Raw genomic sequence first — 21,611 nt, 5'->3', positions numbered from 1 at the left:
TGTAATGTTGGCCTAAATACAGCCCAGTGTAGGAGGCAGTCCAGGCAAGTGCCAGAATTCAATTATATCCCTACAAGATATTAAAGCACCACCTTACAGAATGCCTATTGTAAGGCGCTTTAGCTCCACCCCCTGGAGTTTACAGAAGCGGAGGTACCAGTGACTTGGGAGTTGGGGAGACAGAGCTAGCAGGCATGACAGGTGGTGTCCTGAGATTCCCATGAGGATTGTGGAGTTCCTGGCCTGATTCCACTGGTAATTCCTTATCTCTCACTGGTTTTCCACCCGGGGACTACAACTACAGAAACGCGGGGAGGCCTTCCTTCCTGACGGCAGCCTTGACGCAGGCGAACACCAGTGAGCTGCTTGATTTGAGCGCTAGTTCAAGCTATGTGCAACCATATTTATTGTTCCACACCCTCTGTTCTTTGAAGCTCACGTGGATTTATTACAGTGCTATAGCATGCATTATTTCACAAATCATAAATATAAACAGACACTTGAACTATGGAGTGCACTATTCTCTTTATTTAAGATATTTTCACATGGATCGCAGGTGTGCTCATTCTAGGATCTTTGCTGCTCCTCTTGCTGATGTTCATCAGAAATTCCAAGAGACAACCTCATACGAAGGGAACCTCAGGTACGACAACCATCTGAGAATCAGTTTGTGCACAAACCATAGCTACTTATTACGGAAAGCGATCCAGGTTGATGATACAGCAAATGCCTCATCCCGGGTGTAGGACTGAGAGGGGATCTGAGACAAATGGTGGATGTAGATGTGGGTGAAGAACTTACATGCTTAGAAAAGAAGGATTATGGCGAAGAGAAGGAATGGACTGGGGGCAAAGAGCAAGTGGATAATGTCTGCCTGTGGGCAAATTTGGAATGTGTAGAAAGTAAGGAGTAAAAAGGAAAGGGCTGAAGATGTAGAATCATTGGTTGATGAGGGAGTAGGTGGGAAATGGAATGTGTGGAAGATGAGGAATATGGAGAAGAGGAAAATGGGCAGAGGACGCAAATCTGCGAATAATGTCAGTGTGGGTGCAGATTTAGAATATGTAGAAGGTGAGTGGTAAAGAGAAAAGGAGCAATGGGCCGCTATTGAAGAATCAATGGTTGGTGAGGGTGTAGGTGGGAATCTACAATGTGTAGAAGATGAGGAATGTACGGAAGAGGTGAAATGTGCTCAAGACATAGAACAAGTGGATAGTGTTGGCGTGGGTACAGATTTGGAGTGTGCAGAAAATGATGAGTGAGTAAACAGAAGAGGAGGAATGGGCTGACGATGTTGAGTCAGTGGTTGAAATTTGAAATGTGTAGAAGATAAGGAATGTGGAAAGGAGGAAGAATGGGTTGAAGATGTAGAAGGGGGTGTTCGTGCATGTCAAAGATCTGGGATGCAGTGAAGACATAAAATGGGCAGAGAACTGGAACCTGGAGAAGATGAAGAGTAGATTTATGTTATGAAATGAGTAATTGATGTGGATGTTGGTAGGGATTTTGAATGTGTAGCACATGAGGAATGTGGAGAAGAGGTGCGTTTGACTGATGACGTATAATGAATAGTTGATGTGGATATGGGTGGGGATTTCGAAATATTTACTGACAAAGCGACCCATTAGAAATTGCTGCCATCCCTGGGATGGTGGCCTGCTAAGGTCAGCAGACCACAATGTCTGTGATTGCTTTTTAAGAAAGCAATCTTTTTCTTTTTTAAGTGCAGGCAGTTTTTTTTTTAAAGGAAAAGGGAATGCATTTAAAAAGAAAAATGAAACTTTGTAGTTTCATTTTCTAAGAGTAGGCAGTAGTCTGTGGGACCACTGCCTGTTCTTTAAAAATATATTTACTTACATTCTCATGGGAAGGGGACCCCTCCTCCTTTACTAATGGGTTGCCACCAGTTTTAAACTGGTTTTAAAGTATTACTGTTTTGCGATTAGAAATATGTCGCATTTTTCCGGTCGTAAATAGCCCAATTCTTTGAAACATTCTTGATACATCTATCCCATAGGTAGCATGTGGAATGGGAACAAAAGGTGGCACAGGCTAAAGGTGAGGATTGGTCTTCCGGTAAGAGATGAATGGTTGATGGGGATGGAGATCTGGAGCAGGAGAAGTCTTCAAATGTGGATAAAGCCATAAAAAGGGGAGAATATGACAATTGGGCGTACAATATGAAAACACGTTTTTGAGGGAGGAGACTGGAATGTAGAGAAGACAAAGAATAGAAAGAAGACCTGGCCTGCAGAGAAGACCAGAAAGACATGACATCTACCCCCAGGCTGAGACTAAAAGCGGGGTTAAGAAAGCCAAGAAATACAACATGGATGTGGGTGGAACTCTTAGATTTGTAGAAGATGTGGAAGTCATGCTGGAAAGTGTGGGACGAGGGGAAACAGTTGTAGGATGTGGAGGTAAAACTGGAGCAAAGCCAACCTGGTTGTTGGCCCTGTCAAAAACTGTGTAATATTCTCTAATAAAAACGTCTCCCAGGGTCCAGGAATAGGATGATGAGTTCTGGAATCCGAAGGTGCACGTGTCCTAAAGTGAGACAAAAAAGAAACAGTTCACAACTATTTTGTTTATAATTCAATGAAGCAGTGTTAACGGCTATGTCCAGCATCAGAGTTTCTTGCCCTCCTAAAAACAATGTGGGCAAACATCCTAGAACACTAACACCAGACAGAGTATGCATGCAAACCTAAGACATGACACAAAAAAATCTCCATTTACAGCATTAGAGATTACAAACAATTCCAAAGACAGTATGCATTTTAAGCCAGTGGCCCACTGTGGGATACGAGGTGAAGTCTCAGGGGGAGATTGAAAAAAAGAAGCGCAACCCATCACAGCCCCCCGCGGGGCTGCACTGTGTTGCACGACAGGGAGGGAGCCGGAGAGTGCCATGTCTTCAAAGATAAGGCTATCACAGCCCCCCGAGGGGCTGCACTGCGTTGCACGACAGGGAGGGAGCCGGAGAGCGCCATTTCTTCAAAGATAAGGCTCTCTCCTCCCCTTTACTTGTGCCGGCGCTGATTTCATGCACACACCTTAGCGCCGCAGCGCTAGGGTGTGTGCATGAGTCCAGCATAGGTTCTGTAAAGGAGGGGCAACCTTCCTGCACAAAATGCCATGCTTGACACAAGGGAAAGCTTTTCCCGCTTTGTATGCGTGCTGCACAGTGCAGCCCACATGCAAAGTCGCAAAAGGAAGGAGAAATGAAAGCATTTCTCCTTCCTTGCGCCTACTTGAAAAGGGCGCAGATTTCTTAATCTAAACTCAATCGTCTGTTTTTAGTAAACTGGGTTTAGCGTAAGAAACCTTGGGTGGTTGCATGGAAACGCCCATGCACCACCCTTGGTACGCCCCCGCGGCGCAAAGTAATGCGAAGCAGCGCAATGGGCTGCTACGCCTTACTCTTATGCTATTGCTATATTGAAAGTAAATGACAAAAAAAAGAGTTTGCGTCGATTTGCGTCACTTTTGTGACGCAAACACAGCGCAAAAGCTTAGTAGATCTCCCCCTGAGTGTCTTGTTTAGAGACAGAGGTTTGTAAAAAGTCATCATCAATAGATAGGCCCTTTGTATTTAAGGTACAGTAGTCACCAGTGCATTTGTTTACTGTACGTTTTCCTTCCTAATTAAGTAACCTTGAATATTTAATGTTGTCAGGGTAAGTAGTTCTGGCCAAACATCAGTGCAATGCAGCTGATTCTCTTAACACCATCAGCTGTAGGTACGCAAAAATCAGCAGGATGACCCGTGGCCAACAAAGTTAGAACTCTCCACAGCGACAGTTTCAAAGTGTGTTATCTGTTTTTCATAGAGGTGTTACATGGTATTTATAGCGAAGGCCAGCCAGTATCAACCGCTTGAGAAAGGAGCGCATCAAAGCCATCTTTGAGGTGAGTGTGGCAGTCAGTCTGGGTGGGGCCAGTCGGGCAGCAAGCCGACTTCAACACATTGTGCGCCTGAGCACAAGTGGACGGGGTATGTGGCTTTGGAAAATATTCCGCAGCCCCAAGATCTCTTCATCAAGTGGCAAGAGACAGGACTATACCAGGGCCAGTAAAGATCTTTATAACGTCGCCCTTTATAAATATAAAGCGGGCATTTGTGCAGCAAAGACATCTTATTTTACGGGGAAAATCTTGCCGCTGGTAACTCCACTAAATAACTCTTCAAATCTGTATCTTATTTGGCCAAACCTCAGCAGGGCTGTCTATTTCGCCCCGATCAGGGTTTTTGCGACCAGTTGGCTTCCTTTTTTTATGTCACAGTTCAAACTATATATGAGGAGTCGTCGAACCTTGCAATCCCAGATCTTGGTCAAGCTATTTCCCCCTCAACCTTCCCCGTCACCTGTGAGCAGGCATAGTGGTTTTTCTAGCTTCGGCTCCCTGACTGTTGAGGCTGTAAGAGATCTGTTAAAATCCACTAAGTCAGGATCTGTCTCTGACCCCTGACCCCTGTCCCCCGTCAGTCTTGCATCCGGTTACAGATAAGATCAGTCCCATTCTTACGCCTCTAATTAACCAAGTTCTGTTGTCAGGGAACTATCCCATTGCGTGGAAGACGGCGAGTGTTAGACCAATCTTGAAGAAGGCTTCGCTTGATCCTGCTGAGCCCAAAAATTATCGACCAATCTCGGTTCTGCCTTTAGCTGCCAAGATCATGGAAAAGCATATGAACACCACGCTTGCTGAATTTTTAGACCGCAATTGTTTACTTGATCCGGTTCAGCATGGTTTTCGTTCTAATCATTCTACCGAGTCTGCTCTTATTGCTGCAGCGGAGGGGTTCCGGATGGCAGTCGACGGAGGTGGGGGAGCTATTTTAGTTCTCCTCGATCTGTTGGCTGCCTTTGATACCGTTAACCATACGGTCTTAGTGCAGTGACTAAAGGAGGCAGGCATCAGTCACCGAGCCCTGGTCCTTATTTCTTCTTTTTTGCAGGACAGACAGCAATCTCTTAGTTGGCAGGGCCTGAAATCAGATAATTTTAATCTGACCTGTGGTGTCCCGCAAGGTTCTGCTATATCCCCTACTCTGTTTAATCTCTATGTGAGACCCCTGGCCGCTGTTGTGAGGAAGCATGGCTTTTCTTTCGTCTCCTATGCGGACGACTCGCAACTGGTCATTTCTCTATCAGATACACCAGAGTTAACTGCGGGGCTGTTCCATCTGTGTCTTAAGGACATTATGGCTTGGATGTCGCTGTGCTTTTTAAAAATGAATACGGAGAAAACCGAAGTCATGGAATTCGGGAAGGGACCTCCAATTTGGAACAACCTCTGGTGGCCACCGGAGGCAGGACTTTGTCCTCTCCCTGTGGGAAAGGTTAGAAACCGTGGCGTCATATTTGATACTGAGATGAATTTGTCAGCGCAGGTTAACAGCGTAACTTCTGCTTGTTTTCTTCTGCTCAAGTCTCTTCGTAAGATCTTTCCTTTTATTCCCGCTGCTCTTCAGAAGACGGTGTTGGCCGCTCTTTTTATGTCAAGACTTGACTTTTGCAACGCTATGTTTTTGGGCATGGACAAGTTCCAGATTAGTAAACTTCAATCTCTCCAGAATGCTGCTGTTCGCGTCCTGTTGCAAATCCCTAAGGGCCACTCCATCTCCACTGCGAGGAGATCAGTGCACTGGCTCCCGGTCCAACAGAGAGTTGAGTTTAAGGCATTATGCCTCGTCCATAAGGCACAATATGTGGGTACTTCTACCTACTGCCAAAATCTCCTTAGACCCTATGTTCCCCGGCGTGACCTACGTTCGGCCAATCTTGGCCTTATGTGTACCGCTGAATAGAGACGTGCTAGGTGGGGTGGCCGCACATTTTCCATCTGTACCTCTCAATTATGGAACAGGCTTCCAGCCTGGAGCCAGACCTTCTTTCTTTCAGGAAAGCTTTGAAGTTCAGGCTGTTTAACGTCCTCTAGTTCTTCAGTCCTCTCGTCTTCGTTGCTCCTTTCACACCACAGCGCCAAGACGCCGTTTGGCATTAGAGCGCTTTATAAGCCTTTTATACATTATACATACATTGAAGGGAAATGAACTCCAGATAAAGTAGTCTAGAACATGGATAGCTCTACCACCAAAGCCATAGTAAGTTACCAGGTTGTGGGAGGCCCATTGTACGCCTCATAAAAGTGGGTGAAAATGATGTACAAAGTTTTGAAGCAAGTTTTATGCGTTTACAACCCATGGTCTTTAATGCTGTCATGATGTTGATTGAGCTGGCTTTGTGGATTGTGAAGGTTGTCAGTCAATTATATTGCAGGTAATGCAGCAGGTCGCTCTGGTCACAGCGTCAGCATAAATAATGTGATCCTGAGAGTCCGAGTCATTATTGGAAGAGTTACTCAAAGTAGACACAGAGGATGAAAGACGCCCTTGATGGTGCCTTAGGCGCAAGGGTAGATGTCATCATCTACAGTTGTGAAGAAGCTCAGTATTATTGATACAGGCGTCATCCATAGTTAGAGACCAGTATGAAGTTCAACACTATTGATGGAAGCTTCATCCATAGTTAGAGACAAGTATGGAGTTCAACACTATTGATGGAAGCTTCATCCATAGTTAGAGACAAGTATGGAGTTCAACACTATTGATGGAAGCTTCATCCATAGTTAGAGACAAGTATGGAGTTCAACACTATTGATGGAAGCTTCATCCATAGTTAGAGACAAGTATGGAGTTCAACACTATTGATGGAAGCTTCATCCATAATTAGAGACAAGTATGGAGTTCAACACTATTGATGGAAGCTTCATCCATAATTAGAGACAAGTATGGAGTTCAATACTCTTGATGGAAGCTTCATCCATAATTAGAGACAAGTATGGAGTTCAACACTATTGATACAGTCTTCATCCATAATTAGAGACAAGTATGGAGTTCAATACTCTTGATGGAAGCTTCATCCATAATTAGAGACAAGTATGGAGTTCAATACTCTTGATGGAAGCTTCATCCATAATTAGAGACAAGTATGGAGTTCAACACTATTGATGGAAGCTTCATCCATAATTAGAGACAAGTATGGAGTTCAACACTATTGATGGAAGCTTCATCCATAATTAGAGGCAAGTATGGAGTTCAACACTATTGATGGAAGCTTCATCCATAATTAGAGACAAGTATGGAGTTCAACACTATTGATACAGTCTTCATCCATAATTAGAGACAAGTATGGAGTTCAACACTATTGATACAGTCTTCATCCATAATTAGAGACAAGTATGGAGTTCAACACTATTGATACAGTCTTCATCCATAATTAGAGACAAGTATGGAGTTCAATACTCTTGATACAGTCTTCATCTATAATTAGAGACAAGTATGGAGTTCAATACTCTTGATACAGTCTTCATCTATAATTAGAGAGTGCATCCATAATTAAACAAAAGTGTGACGTTTAATACTGTTGATACAGGTTTCATCCAAAATTAGAGAGAAGTTTGAAATGTAATACCATTGACAGAGGCTTCATCCATAATTAGAGACGAGTATGATGTTTGATACTATTGAAAAATGTTTCATCCATTACTAAAAACAAGTATGAAGTTCAACACTATTGCTACAGGCTTCATCCATACATACAGACAAGTTTGTAGTTCAATGTTATTGATACAGGCTTCATGCAGAGTTAGAGAAAGCCATGAAGTTCAATGCTGTTTATAGAGTCTTCTTCCAGAATGTGAGATGATTAGGATCTTCAATACAATTGATAGAAGCTTCCTCCAGAATTTGAGACCAACATGGAGTTTAATACTATTGAGACAGACTTGAAGAGGTCGGCTGGATTGGTTGGTCTCACAAGCGGAAGCTCAGCTTTAGAGGTATTGAGGTGAGGTCCGTCGCACGCATCCAGCCTTTCATTCTCAAAAAGAGGCCTCAATTTACTGATGGTCTCCAGAGCATTCGTGGAGCTCCAGATGTAGCTGTTGCTTCAAAGCCTAATGATGTACAAAGTTGATTTTGGGTATCAGGGGCATATACACAACAGCTGATCCTTGTGGGACTCTGCCAGTAGTGGCTGGGGGAAATGTCCAGTTCTCAGACTGCTGAATCCAGTTTCTCAGCAGGGAATTAAACCAATCTAGGGCTGTGTCTATATAAAGTTACAAATGGTAAGGTGAGTAATGACCATCATTTGGTCAACTGTGTTAAGAGCTACTTAGAGGTTCTGTTGTACGAGGGTATGTTCATGTCTTTGGTTCATTGAAGCCCTGAGTCCTTCTCTTGAATTTATATATATGGAATCCATTCACTGATGAGGTTGAAACAGGAAGGAACGCTGATAAAGATTGTGTTTAATTCCATATAGAAGGAGAGTTGCATATTGATAACTATATCAAGAATCTTAGCTATGAAAGGTGGGCCCTACAATAGTATAAAATTGTCAAGAATGGAAATACATGAGGGGTTTGAATAATAGAATTGGTAAGCATGGTGAGCAACGGCAAAGAAGGAAGGTTTTGAAAAAGTGTAGCAGGTTCTGTTGACCACATGAAGGGGGTTCTGAACTTACACCCTCCTGGGGTGGCAGGACGTAATAGACTGGAGAAGACTTCACTTCTGTATTAATTTATATTGGTTGCTGGCTGGTTGTAGCCCAGTTGGTTGAAGCTTTTTGCGATACCCATTTCATTAATGTAATGATCCTCCAAGTGGAGGGGCCAGATTCACAAATCATCCTATAGATGTGTACAAAAAGGGCAATGCATAGGGAGAAAGAGCAGATGCTCATTCATAACCTCATGATCTGTGGACAAGTTCTCAAGTCAGGGCTGGGAAGTAGAAATTGGGAAGGGAGTGTACACTTGCAAACTCTTGGCATAGGGGCTGATTTAAAGTTCAAACAGAAAGGTACTCCTTTACAAACATGACTAAGTCCCCGCCCACTAAATGTTAGACATGTCAACCTTAGGGTGGTCTTCCCCCAAATGTCTTACCTTACTCCTCCATTTTTTTGCTGATCTCATATATGTTGGTCCTAGGACTCTGTGCACTTTACCCCTGCTGACCAATGCTAAAGTGCATGTGCTTGCTCTCTGAAATATGATAACATTGGCTTACACCCAAAAGGCACATTTAATTTACTTGTACGTCCAAAGTAAATTGATACTCCTGTGTACCCAGGACCTGTAAATGAAAGGCTGCTACTGGGCCTTCAGCACATATTGTGTCACCCACTTAAGTAGCCTTTTTAATCATGCCTCAGGCTTGCCACTGCAGGTTGTATGCTCAGTTTTAAACTGCCATTTCAAACTGGCAACCTAAACCTGCCAGGTAAAAAACACCTACATTTGTTTTTTAACTACTACAAGGCTTACCTCTGCAATAGGATAACATTGGGTTACCTTATTACATTTAATAAGTAATATCTTTCAATTGGGAGCAGGTAGCAATGTTGAATTGTTTGTCTAAAGAATTGTCATTTAAAACCCTCTTTAATAGTAAATTTGGATTTTTTGTCACAATTCTGAAATGTTAGAAAGTTGGCATTTTCTTTTATCAACCATTTTGTGCCTGTATACTGCATCACATAACTAGGAGTAACTGACAGTTAATTTTTGTGTATCAATCCCAGACCGTGGGACAAAGTGGGAATAAGTGTTGACAGGATGAGGCATCTCTGACTTGGATGGGGGAGGAGATGTCACCTACTACACTCACACATCGCAAAGCCTCTGCCTTGGCCCACTCAGGAAGGGTTCCACATTAGTCTTTTGTGCCCTCAGACAAGCTGGGGCCAGGGCAAAGAGGAAGGAAGCTTCCGACACCTCTTGGGGTGGAACCCTCCAACATCTTCTCCTACTTCACAGCTGGCACCAAGTAAAAATATTGAACCCTCAGACCCAACACTTCAGTACATTATAGACCTGTGGAAGACTCAGAAGAAGGTCTGCTGTGTTGCTCTGCTGCAAGAAGGTCAAAGTGCCAACAAGGGATTTTGTTTCAAATAAACTAATTAGTTATGTAATTCGACAGAAAATAATTTTAGGTGTTTTTATCAAATTTAACACCAATCAAAGAAATTAATCAACTGATTCAATCATTAAAAATAGAGAGCAAACACACAGGAAATCATTTTTTGTGAAATAAACACAAATGTTTTTATGTATAAATCAAGTTAAAAGGAGTACAAAACCACCATTGGTTGAGCAATAAATCATGAAAAAAGGGTCAAATTATATCCACATTTCATGCAAAAAACATCTATTCCAATACATTTGTAGAGATGTATCTCACTCTTGAGACAATAATCTACTGTGTATAACAGATACTGTGGAAAAGACCCTTAAAAGGTTGTGAATCTCGCACGATACTTTCTTCCGCTGGACAGACCTGTGCGCGTCCACTTTGGGATAAGAAACTTTTGGAAAACGAATGAGGAAGGACTTCCCCTCTATACATATGTGCTGACAGAAAATTGAAAGAAAATCTGCAACAGCAAGATAGGCTCGTACTACGACCAAATTAATACCGCATAAAAAGTATCGTGCGAGATTCACAACCTTTTAAGGGTCTTTTATGTGCAGAAATAACTGTCCTGAAGATAGTCTGACGGATTGATGCCACCCAAGACCGAAACGTCGACTCCATCATCTATTTTCACAGTATCTGTTATACACAGTAGATTATTGTCTCAAGAGTGAGATATATCTCTACAAATGTATTGGAATAGATGTTTTTTGCATGAAATGTGGATATAATTTGACCCTTTTTCATGATTTATTGCTCAACCAATGGTGGTTTTGTACTCCTTTTAACTTGATTTATACATAAAAACATTTGTGTTTATTTCACAAAAAAAGATTTCCAGTGTGTTTGCTCTCTATTTTTAATGATTGAATCAGTTGATTAATTTCTTTGATTGGTGTTAACTTTGATAAATACACCTAAAATTATTTTCTGTCGAATTACATAACTATATAGTTTATTTGAAACAAAATCCCTTGTTGGCACTTTGACCTTTCCAATTTGTCTGCCCAAGCCCTCAAGGGTATATTGGGTCTTTCCCTATATTTGTATCCTGCTGCAAGAAGGACTGCTACTCTGCTGTCCTGTTGCCCTGCTGTTCTTCTGCCCTGCTGCCTTAGTGAGAAGAACTGGGTCTGCATTTTTAACCCAGGGCTACCAGAGTGGCTCCAAGGGCTAGTTGGCTGGCCTCCTGATCAGAGCCTCAGGGACAGAAAAGGCTATAACAGCCTTGCAATGGGCACCTGGACTCTGCCTTCTGTGAGTCTTGCACCGCGCCAGTCCTGGATCCTTAGAGGTGGGCCTGACGGTGCTCTACCAGCCCAGCAGTGGTCTTTTGGGCAGAACCGATGCAGTGCAACGCATCTCCTTACAGCGTCACATCAAAACCATAGCTGCATGACGCATCTCTCACACAGGACCCCACCTCGCAGCTCGCTGCTTTTGCATAACTACAGCTCTGCGCTGCAGCTATGACTCAGGACTTCACAACACAAGTCTTTGTTGACGGCATCCTTGACAATGACGCAGGACCTCACATTGCAAACCTTGTTGATGACTTGATCTGAACCGTCACTCGGTGATGCATCTCCCATGCAGACCTTTGCATCGCAGCTCGCAGCTTCTCTGAACCATCGCCGAGCCAATCGTCTTCCACGTAGAATCCTTCAACGTTCCACAACTAGTAATGTAGGCAATTTTTCAGCGGACATAACTTGGTCCCTGTTCTGACCCAGACTCCAACGCAGTCGACCTGAGCTTTGTGCTTTTAGGCACTATTTTCACTGCAATGTTTGAAATTCCATATCCCCGGTTCTACTGATTGGATTTTTGTCATTTGGTCTCAAATAATGTATTACATTTCACTCCGTAAGCGTTCAACCTCTTGTATACTTTAGTACACATCTCTGTGGGCCTAAAGACATTTGTTAGTTTCAATGTCATTTAAAAATCTTTGCTTGCTAGTGGCCAGTCCTGCCTCTTTGTTCCTCCTTTTTCCTCCAAGGAGCAGGAACTCAATACAATAGTAATACACTTTGTTCTGTTGATCTGCTCGTTGGGGGGACTATTTTATTATGTTTTCACCCTCATGTTACACTGTGGGTGCTCAGGCCCGTACTGCTGACATTTTATCACAGCATTCACGCTCCCAGTTCCTGCCAAGTGGCTGACATTCCTTTGTTTTCTCTCCGGCGGCATCTCCCACGCTGGCTTGTTTACAGTTTGCTGGTAAACTGTGGAGTTAAGGGGCAGTTTATTTTTTCCCGTGGATGCTCAGTAATACTTTTTAATGTAGGAGCATGTTTATTTTTGTCCTGTGCAGCTTACAATAACAGTTCTGATTTCTGCATGTGTATTTGGTTCTGCTCTTCTAGAAAAGGACACAGTGTTGCACACTCTTCTTCAGAAGCATAAACTTGTCGTAACTTCCTTCTCTGTTTTGGAGCGCCTCCCACGAGGAGGGGGTGAACTGGTTTCAAATGCCCCACAGCACCATTTCTTATGTGTTGCGAGCGAGAGAGGGGGCTTGGTGCCAGCTTCTTAAAGGAGGTTAACCAGAGGTCAAAGTGAAGTGTACATCCAGGAGGACAATGACGACACACGCTGCAATGAGTAACACGAGGACTCTCAATTGTATACTGTTAGAAATGGGATTTCTGGTTGGCACAGGCTTGCGCCAAAGCCAGGCAGAAACCACCACTCTAGTCAGGGCTGGGGAGTTACACGCCTAAGATAACCCCTGCTCACCCCCTTGGTAGCTTGCCACGAGCAGTCAGGCTTATCCCGGAGATAATGTGTAAAGCATTTGCGCACGCACCTAGCCACAACATCCCAGGCCCACCACAAAAGAAACTCCACACAAGGTTATATAAAAATAGCCTTTGTATTATAATAAGCACATTAGATAATAATCGCACAATTTACACTGTGCCAACCGGCACTAGGCAGAATTTACAGGGGACTATTTACACAAGACATGGCCAATGGACCACCGTGAGAATCATCACAAAACACCAACTGTAAATGTAGAACAAATAATAAATGTAGCGCACAACCAGTAACTACTGGTAACGTTAGGAACTTAGCATGAGATCCTGCAATGCAAAAAAGAGGATGCATAAATCCTTTTGCGCCTGAACCTCCTTAGGCATAAAACTACATTAGGCCCAAAACCTCACTAGCATCACACATTACGCAATAGGCATTACAGTAGGTATCACAATCATAAGCATTTTGGGAAATAAATTGACATGAGAAAGACATGATGCCCCAATCGGGGGCACAACGCACTGAATCTAGCCCCAGGCCAACTGGCATCTCACAGGGGCTGAAATGCCCAATGTCCAGAATGTCTGGGCTGGCTGCAGAAGCAGCGTAAGCAAAGGGTCTCAAATGATCGGGCCTAAACGTGGCAGCTGCCCACTAATTGCTGGGCAGCTGTAGAAATGATCACGGGCACCAGCTTGCACCCTGAGCACCTCTCTGGGACTCTAAGTAAAAATGGATGGGCCCCAAACGTGGCGGCTACCTGCGTTCTCGCAGGGCAGCTGGGCAAATTAGGCCAATAGACAAGCGCTGGACTACAGTGCCTCTGGGCCCCGCTCTGGGGTTTTTCACACCAATTATGTGCAATGTTGCAGCTGCCCACTGCGAGGCGGGGCAGCTGTAGAATTATGTGAGCCCCGACCCTGGGACTCAAAGAGAAGTACACTCTGCCCCTCGTTGGAGCGTTCCACTGGTCAGCCCGACTCACCGGGAGTACTGCAGCAACGTCTCCGCGTCCACCCTGGCAGTCAGCACTTCTCTCGCGGCTTGGGCTGGGACAGACACGGCGCTTCTGCCTTCTCTCTAGGTCGCGCTGTGGCTGGACGCGTGACTTCCTCTTCACTGCAGGAGTACCGCCTGGAAGACCTCTTGGGCGCGTCATGGCCTCACTGCTCCGGCCTGACCCAGCTTCCGCCGGACTTCCTGTTGGCCGCTCCAACGCGGCAGTCTACTTGGATCTCGGGCTGCGGCGGTGATTTCGAGACAGCGATGCGGGGTAGGCACCCGCTCTGACGATGCCGATACTTGCGGGGTGGGCACCCGCCAACGAGCACCGTAATGCGGGGTGGGCACCCGCTTTTGGAAGTAAATCCCCAAAGGCGGCAATAACGTGGGGTAGGCTCCCACGGATATAATCCTTCTCAATGCCGCAATGCAGGGTGGGCACCCGCTATTGAGGCAGCAAAGGCGGGGGAATCCCTACGTCGGGATTCCCTCAACAATGATCGCCTGCTCAGCGCTGCAGGCAGCAACGGGACGCGCTTCTTCTTCGGCTGGAAAAGAGCCAAGCACTCTATTAAAATAAATGCAGAAGCGCTCCCAGGGCACTAGGGCAAAAGTCCAGGATCGTCAAGGGGAGAGCTTCTCCCAATAAAAAGGCAAAGTTCCAAGTCCAGGGAAAGCCCTTCGGGAGGCGGGGGGGGGGGGGGGCAAGGGCTGGGCCCAGGGGCCAGCTCACAGGGCCCTCCAGCAGGGAGGCAGTCCCCAGTGGCGGTATCTCCTGGTGCCCAGCAGCAGCAGGCCCCCCTCAAGTTAGGAACACAGAGAGAGAACATTTTCATGGGGTCACAGCCCTTCTTTTATACACAGATTTCCTTTGTCACCAAGGTGCAGGGCAAGGGAAAAACCAGGTGCAACTGGTTCTGGAGCACTTTGTTTTGCTCAGCCCCTCTCCCTATTCACAGGACAGGCTAGGGACATCAGACACACCACAGGGGGCGGAGCCAGCATTGTGGAGGGAAGGCACAGCCCTATTCAGGTCCCTCTTGCAACTCCTCCCTCCCATCTAGCTGCAGATCTCTCTATTCACCACTGGGCAGACCCATCCTGGCTCCTGGAATTCCCCACACCATCCAGCACCTGTCAATCACAAGCCAGGCATGCACTCCACATCAGGCAGGCAGCCACACAGCACACAGAAGTGCCATCTTCTAGAAGTGGCACTTCTCCTATAGTTATAATAAATCCACGCACATCATTGTGCAGCATTTATTCTTATGAGTTCGCACATGCTAAACTTGACCCTGCACTCCTCTCACATCAGGAATTACCATGGACACACATATCCCCCATGCATTCCTATGGGAGGGCAGGCCAGTCTCACTAAATGTAACACAGAGCGCACACACTTTACACGGGGACACCGTGCTAAAGTGCCTAGGGGCCTAAAACCACTAACACTACATAGGGAAAAAGGCTAGGATAATTGCAAAAAGTTTAGGGGTGAACCTGCCAGAAGGGCCAAGTCCAACATATGCCATCTCGTGGGTGGAGTTAGGGGAGTTCAGACTGCAGGGCTCATTATATAGGCAAGATATATCTACTGGCAGGTTGCCATCCTATTTTAACATGCTCGGATTTCAGCTGTCACTAGCCCAATGAGTTTGCGTGATGCGTTAGAAATTCTGTAAAAAGATTGTCGATGTGTTTTACAAAGCAACTCCTTTTCTTCTCATCGGAAGACCTTTTCTCGAGACCCTGTGCTCGCTGTTGCTTGCTACACAGTGTCTATGATGGTGGCCTAGTGTTCTAGGTTTGCGTACATGTTTGCATCCCTCCATAAGTCCCTTTGCCTTTTCTCGCTTCTGTACCAGTCATCTCCTCCTCCACATCCCTTTACCCATTTGCATACCCCCTCCATGCCCATATCTGATCTCTTATGTCCCCTCATCTCCCTTCTTTTCTAACCCTCTGTCTTCCCTGATCACGTAGGAATGCTTGGAATATGGAGCAGAACTTGGAAGTGCAGTCTCTGTTTGCCTACAACAAGGTTGGCATTACCTGGAAGCGCAGTCTCTGTTTACCTACAACAAGGTTGGCATTACCTGGAAGCGCAGTCTCTGTTTACCGACAACAAGGTTGGCATTACCTGGAAGTCCAGTCTCTGTTTACCGACAACAAGGTTGGCATTACCTGGAAGCGCAGTCTCTGTTTACCTACAACAAGGTTGGCATTACCTGGAAGCGCAGTCTCTGTTTACCTACAACAAGGTTGGCATTACCTGGAAGCGCAGTCTCTGTTTACCGACAACAAGGTTGGCATTACCTGGAAGCGCAGTCTCTGTTTACCGACAACAAGGTTGGCATTACCTGGAAGCGCAGTCTCTGTTTACCTACAACAAGGTTGGCATTACCTGGAAGCGCAGTCTCTGTTTACCGACAACAAGGTTGGTATTGACTGTTTAGAGCTCCCTTGCAAATCGGCATGCACACTTTTTATTTTTCTTCTGTCCAAACAACGTTTTCTTTTAGTTAGAAACGCCGGGCAAACGCAGAAAATAAAATGCATTCTGTGCTAAGAACAAAAGTGACGGACCGTTTTTACGCTCTTACATTGAATGTTCCCTCTCGGGTATCAAAAATAGCACTTCAGGCTCCTATAAAAGTGCAAGATGGAGGTATCTTCTGCGTGCTGTCTGTTTTGTAAGTTCTTGCAGTTTGTGAGCAGGGTTGCTTTGTCTTGACGGATTTCAAGGGTCTATCTCTGGATTTAGTGATTGCTGTCGTCTTCAGAGTCTCTTTGAAGTTTCCAAAGCATAGAGCAACATTTGATTATAGCGACCTCTTTGGGATGGACCCAGGTATTTCGGCCTGGAGACCTCGCACACTACTACATGTTTTGGCATCACATAAAGTGTTGAGCCATATGGGACTTCCAAATATCCTGCCCAAATGTTTCTTTTAAATGCAGTCTACAAAACATGTTTAAGCGTACGTTCCACTGGTGTAATATCGCACTTTTTATTTTTAGCTAGTTTCAAAGTTTCTTATTATGTTACACTATATGGGTGATGGGTTTCCAACACAGGTCCAAAAGGGCCGGATTTCTGAACAAACACTATGTAAATGATTTTCCTTTACATTTATTGAGCACACAGTGCTTGTAAGCATGAGCTGGGAACGATATACATGTGTCAGTATGATTCCTTTTGGATCTTAAAATTGTTTATGCCACTTGTCATCAGTGGAATGTGGGCATCAAAGGCCCGTGTGCCTTCGAGTGGTAAGGGGGTGATGGCAGGGTGAAAGATGTTTTCAGTGCTTGCGTGCACTGAGGGGAGTTATTCAAGGGGTCACTGCTGTTCAAGTGTCAAAGTAACCCCCTCTAAAATCTTTATGAAAATAACGGTTCTGTTTCTTTGCTTAATCCACCTCTCATTTGAGACTTGTACCAACCCCATTATTTGTTTCTCTGAATATAAACTCTGCACACCGTCATTCTTACCAAGTCCCTGTGTTGCGATTATTGTGACTTTCAAGGCCACATTTTGTGTACACGAGCAGTGGATGTCGAATGACGACTCGTATAGTAGAATATTGGGCATGTACTTTATGAGCACCACCTCAGCGTCAGTCAGCACCTCTTCTGCACCAGTCAGTGTTATTCACATAAGGAAGAGGTGTGGCGTCGCGGCCAGGGCGACTGACTCCGGAATCCGGGGATCACGGTTCGATCCTCGGCGCCGGCGGCAGATTAGCCCAGCACCATGTGACTCTGGGCAATAGCTTGCTTAATCTTCCCGACGGCCCCCAGCGCCTAGAGACCCTTACGGGTGATTGTTTGCACTTTACAAATGTGGATTATTATTACTGCAGCACCACTGCAAGGCCACCTGAGCATCAGTATGCAGCACCTCATCACCGCCACAGCACCTCTTCAGCAACAGTCAGCGCCACTCAGCACTACTGCAGCACTACTGCAGCACCACCTGAGCATTACTCAGCAGCACCTCATCACCACCACAGCACCTCTTCAGCAACAATCAGCACTACTGCAGCACCACTGCAGGAACACCTGAGCATCAGTATGCAGCACCTCAGCACCGCCTCAGCAACAGCCAGCAATACTGCAGCACCACCTGAGCATTACTCAGCAGCACCTCATCACCTCTTCAGCAACAATCAGCGCCACTCAGCACTACTGCAGCACCAACTGAGCATCCATCAGCAGCACCTCATCACCACCTCAGCACCAGTCAGCGTCACTCAGCAATACTGCAGCACCACTGCAGGACCACCTGAGCATCACTTAGCAGCACCTCAGTATCACCACAGCACCTCTTCTGCACCAGTCACCATCACTCAACACTACTGCAGCACCACTGCAAGGCCATCTGTGCATCAGTATGCAGCACCTCATCACTGCCACAGCACCTCTTCAGCACCAGTCAGCGTCACTCAGCACTACTGCAGCACCACTGCAAGGCCACCTGTGCATCAGTATGCAGCACCTCAGCACCGCCACAGCACCTCTTCAGCACCAGTCAGCGTCACTCAACACTACTGCAGCACCACTGCAAGGCCACCTGTGCATCAGTATGCAGCACCTCAGCACCGCCACAGCACCTCTTCAGCACCAGTCAGCGTCACTCAACACTACTGCAGCACCACTGCAGCGTTGTTAGACTTGGCATCTTTTGGCGTGTTTCCCCTGAGTTTTTTGCTTTCTGACCTCCCGGTTTTGACTCTGTTTTTGCTGGCGTAGCGTGTATGCGCACTTTTCGCACTGCTGATCAGTGGTAAATATGGATTAAGGTTTTTACAATTGGTTATTTGATTTACGTGTCAGTCCCTAGTAAAGTGCACTACAGGTGCTGGGCCGGTGAATAAAATGCTACTCGTGGTCCTGCAGCTCAGATTGTGCCACCCACGTACGTAGCCCGGACAAAGGTATAAGGAAATGAAGTTTCGTGTGCCTGAACTCAGAATCTAAAGATGCAGCTTTTTGCAAAGGTGCTTTTTCCATTCTGAGTTCGTAAAGGCCATTTTTAGAAAGTGGGTATTATTTTGCTCGGTCATCCCGTGTGCCTCTGCTGGAATGTGGATTGCCTGTCTGGGTTTGGGATGACAGAAGGCTGGGGAGCGGGTGTGGCTCAAGATAGTCTAGGAAGGTCAGGAAAGGGCTGAATAGGCCTGGTCTGCGATATGGGAAGAGCCTGGTCTGCCTCTGACAATGCCGTCTCCACCTCCTGCCAGGAAATCACACCAGAGAAGGCCGAACTGGCTCTGGCCGGGCACAGACACCCTCTGCCTGAAAGATCAAAGGATTATTGTGTACAAATACTGGGGCCCAGATCCCTGAACTTTAGAACTCATCTGGATCAAGAAGACTGCCAAGAAGGAGAACAGAGAAGCTGCAAAAAGGAATGACTGCTTTGCTGGGTGCTTTGCTGGACTGACCTGCAGCGGCTACTTCTGTCTTGGGCAGTGAAAGGCCTGGACTGGACTTTCTGAGACCTAACTTGCGAGTCTCTCCAAGGGCTTGAGGTAGAGCTTTCCCCCTGTTCACAAAGTCTCAGGAACAGCAAAGGCTTCACGTTCTTCAACCCTCAGCACTGTGGACTGTGCGTTTTGTGCTGCAACCCGAAGAACACCAACTCAACGACGTCTACTATGACCCAGCCGACTCCGTGTCCTGAAGGCATCAGCGAGGACACCACCGCAACGCCGCACTGCAAGCCTGGTCTCACCGACGCCGCTTGCTGACGCCATCACAGAGCCACTACTCGCACTGCGACCTGTGGGCACCGCACTCCGCACCGCCTTGCTTCATGCCAAAGCTTTTGCACCGCAGAGGGCACCGCAACCCTGGTCTCACCAATGGCGCTTACTGAAGCCATCACAGAGCCGCTGCTCGCACTGCGACCTGTGGGCACCGCACTCTGCACCACCTCGCTACACGACGACGCCGTGGCCTTCCTGACGCTGCCACTTCCTGCCAAAATCGATGCCGCTGTTGCACCGTGGTTCGAGGGCACCGTTCGTAAGTCACATGATGCACCGCCCTCATCCCACACCGCAGCCATGGCTCATCGACGCTGGTGCCATCGACTTCCGCTCGTCAGCCGACGACAGCGCTTCAGCAATGACAACGCCGCTGCTTGCACCGTGACCTGCTAGCACCGTGACGAGTACCTCCTCCATCTTGCACCATGACCCTGGTCTCACTGACAACGCCATCTGATGCCACCACCGAGCCGCTGCTCGCACTGCGACCTGGGGGCACCGCACGCCGCACCGCTGCACTTTGCACCGCAGCACCCGACGCCTGCCGGAGCCAGCGCTCCTGATCCCATCAGAAAGGAGCTCGACCTGCAACGCGAGTGACTTCAAGGGCCCCATCGCCCTGCATTTCTGAAAGGTACTGTTTGCGGGTCCTCCCGACATCGTAGCTGGCCTGCGATACCGCGGCCAGCCAGAACTGTTTTGGATTTTTTTGCACACGACGCCTTGATAGCCCCGGACGGAGCTGGAATCTTATTTTGATAATTACAGGCTTGCTTTTTATTAGTATTGTGGATTTTTATAGTCTTTTGTCTTATTTATAAAATTATTGGTTATTTTTTTTCTAAAACTGGTGTGGTGTCCTTTTGTAGTGCTTACACTGTATTACTGTCAGTTGGGTGCAAAACGCTTTACACACTGCCTCTAAGATAAGCCAGACTGCTCGTGCCAAGCTACCAAGGAGGTGAGCAGGGGTTATTTGTGGAGTGTAACTTCCTTAGGAGGTGGACTGCTGGGTGAGTAAAAGGATTCCCATGAAAGCGTTAGGGGGAGACTCAGCCAAAGGTGGGCAGGGTCCCCAGCAGAAAAGTGGGGGGACAAGGGTAAAACACAGGAGTTCTCTAAAGGGCCCCAAAATAACACCCAGGGTAAAGGTTCCCATCCCCCCGGAGATAAGAAGCAAGGGGTCTCGGCAGGAAAGCCTGCGGAGACCGGCCCTCGCAAATGTTTTGCATGTGACCAGGTGGGGCACATGAAGGGGGACCCCAGGTGCTCCAAGGGGGCACAGCCACCCACCGATGAGAAGTCCAAGGTGTTGGCTAGCGTAGCGCTCAGGGAAGAGGAGGAGTCCCAACAGGAGGGTGGGGAACCCGCAGAAATGATCCTCGTCTCCCTAGGGGACAATGAGATGGTCCCAGGGGTCCAAGTGCCCCCTAACACAAACAAATACAGCACCACCAAGGACACCACCGCAACGCCGCACCATGACCCTGGTCTCACCAACAATGCCTGCCGACGCCATCACCAAGCCATTGCTCATACCACGACCTGTGGGCACCACACTCCGCACCGCCTCGCTTCATGCCGAAGCTTTGGCACTGCAGAGGGCACCGCGACCCTGGTCTCACCAACGACTCTTACTGAAGCCATCACCGAGCCGCTGCTCGCACCGCGACCTGTGGGCACTGCACTCTGAACCACCTCGCTACACGACGACGCCGTGGCCTTCCTGACGCCGCCACTTCCTGCCAAAATCAATGCCGCTGCTTGCACCGTAGTTCGAGGGCACCCATCATAAGTCACATGATGCACCGCCCTCATCCCATACCGCAGCCGTGGCTCATCGACGCCGGAGCCATCGACTCCCTCTCGTCAGCTGACGACAGCGCTTCAGCAATGACAATGCCGCTGCTTGCACCGTGACCTGCTAGCACCGTGACGAGTACCTCCTCCATCTCGCACCGTGACCCTGGTCTCACTGACAACGCCATCTGACGCCACCACGTGCCGCTGCTCGCACCGCGACCTGTGGGCACCGCACGCCACACCGCTGCACTTTGCACCGCAGC

General features: G+C 47.0%; 1 protein-coding gene across 1 annotated transcript in view; it reads right to left on the bottom strand.

Annotated features, from left to right (window-relative positions):
- Window positions 1-508: 508 nt before the first annotated feature.
- LOC146808569 (pepsin A-like) overlaps window positions 509-21,611 on the bottom strand; it is a 160,023-nt gene continuing 138,920 nt past the window's right edge. The window contains exon 9 of the mRNA XM_085623592.1: window positions 509-2,547. Within this exon, the coding sequence (XP_085479718.1) occupies window positions 2,278-2,547 (270 nt within the window). The 3' untranslated portion in view covers window positions 509-2,277. The remainder of the gene's footprint in view (window positions 2,548-21,611) is intronic.

Source organism: Triturus cristatus, chromosome 8 (assembly GCF_964204655.1).
Source record: "Triturus cristatus chromosome 8, aTriCri1.1, whole genome shotgun sequence".
Classification (NCBI taxonomy): domain Eukaryota; kingdom Metazoa; phylum Chordata; class Amphibia; order Caudata; family Salamandridae; genus Triturus; species Triturus cristatus.
Note: the sequence above shows the minus strand (reverse complement) of the source record. Positions and strands in the feature narration are given on the sequence as shown.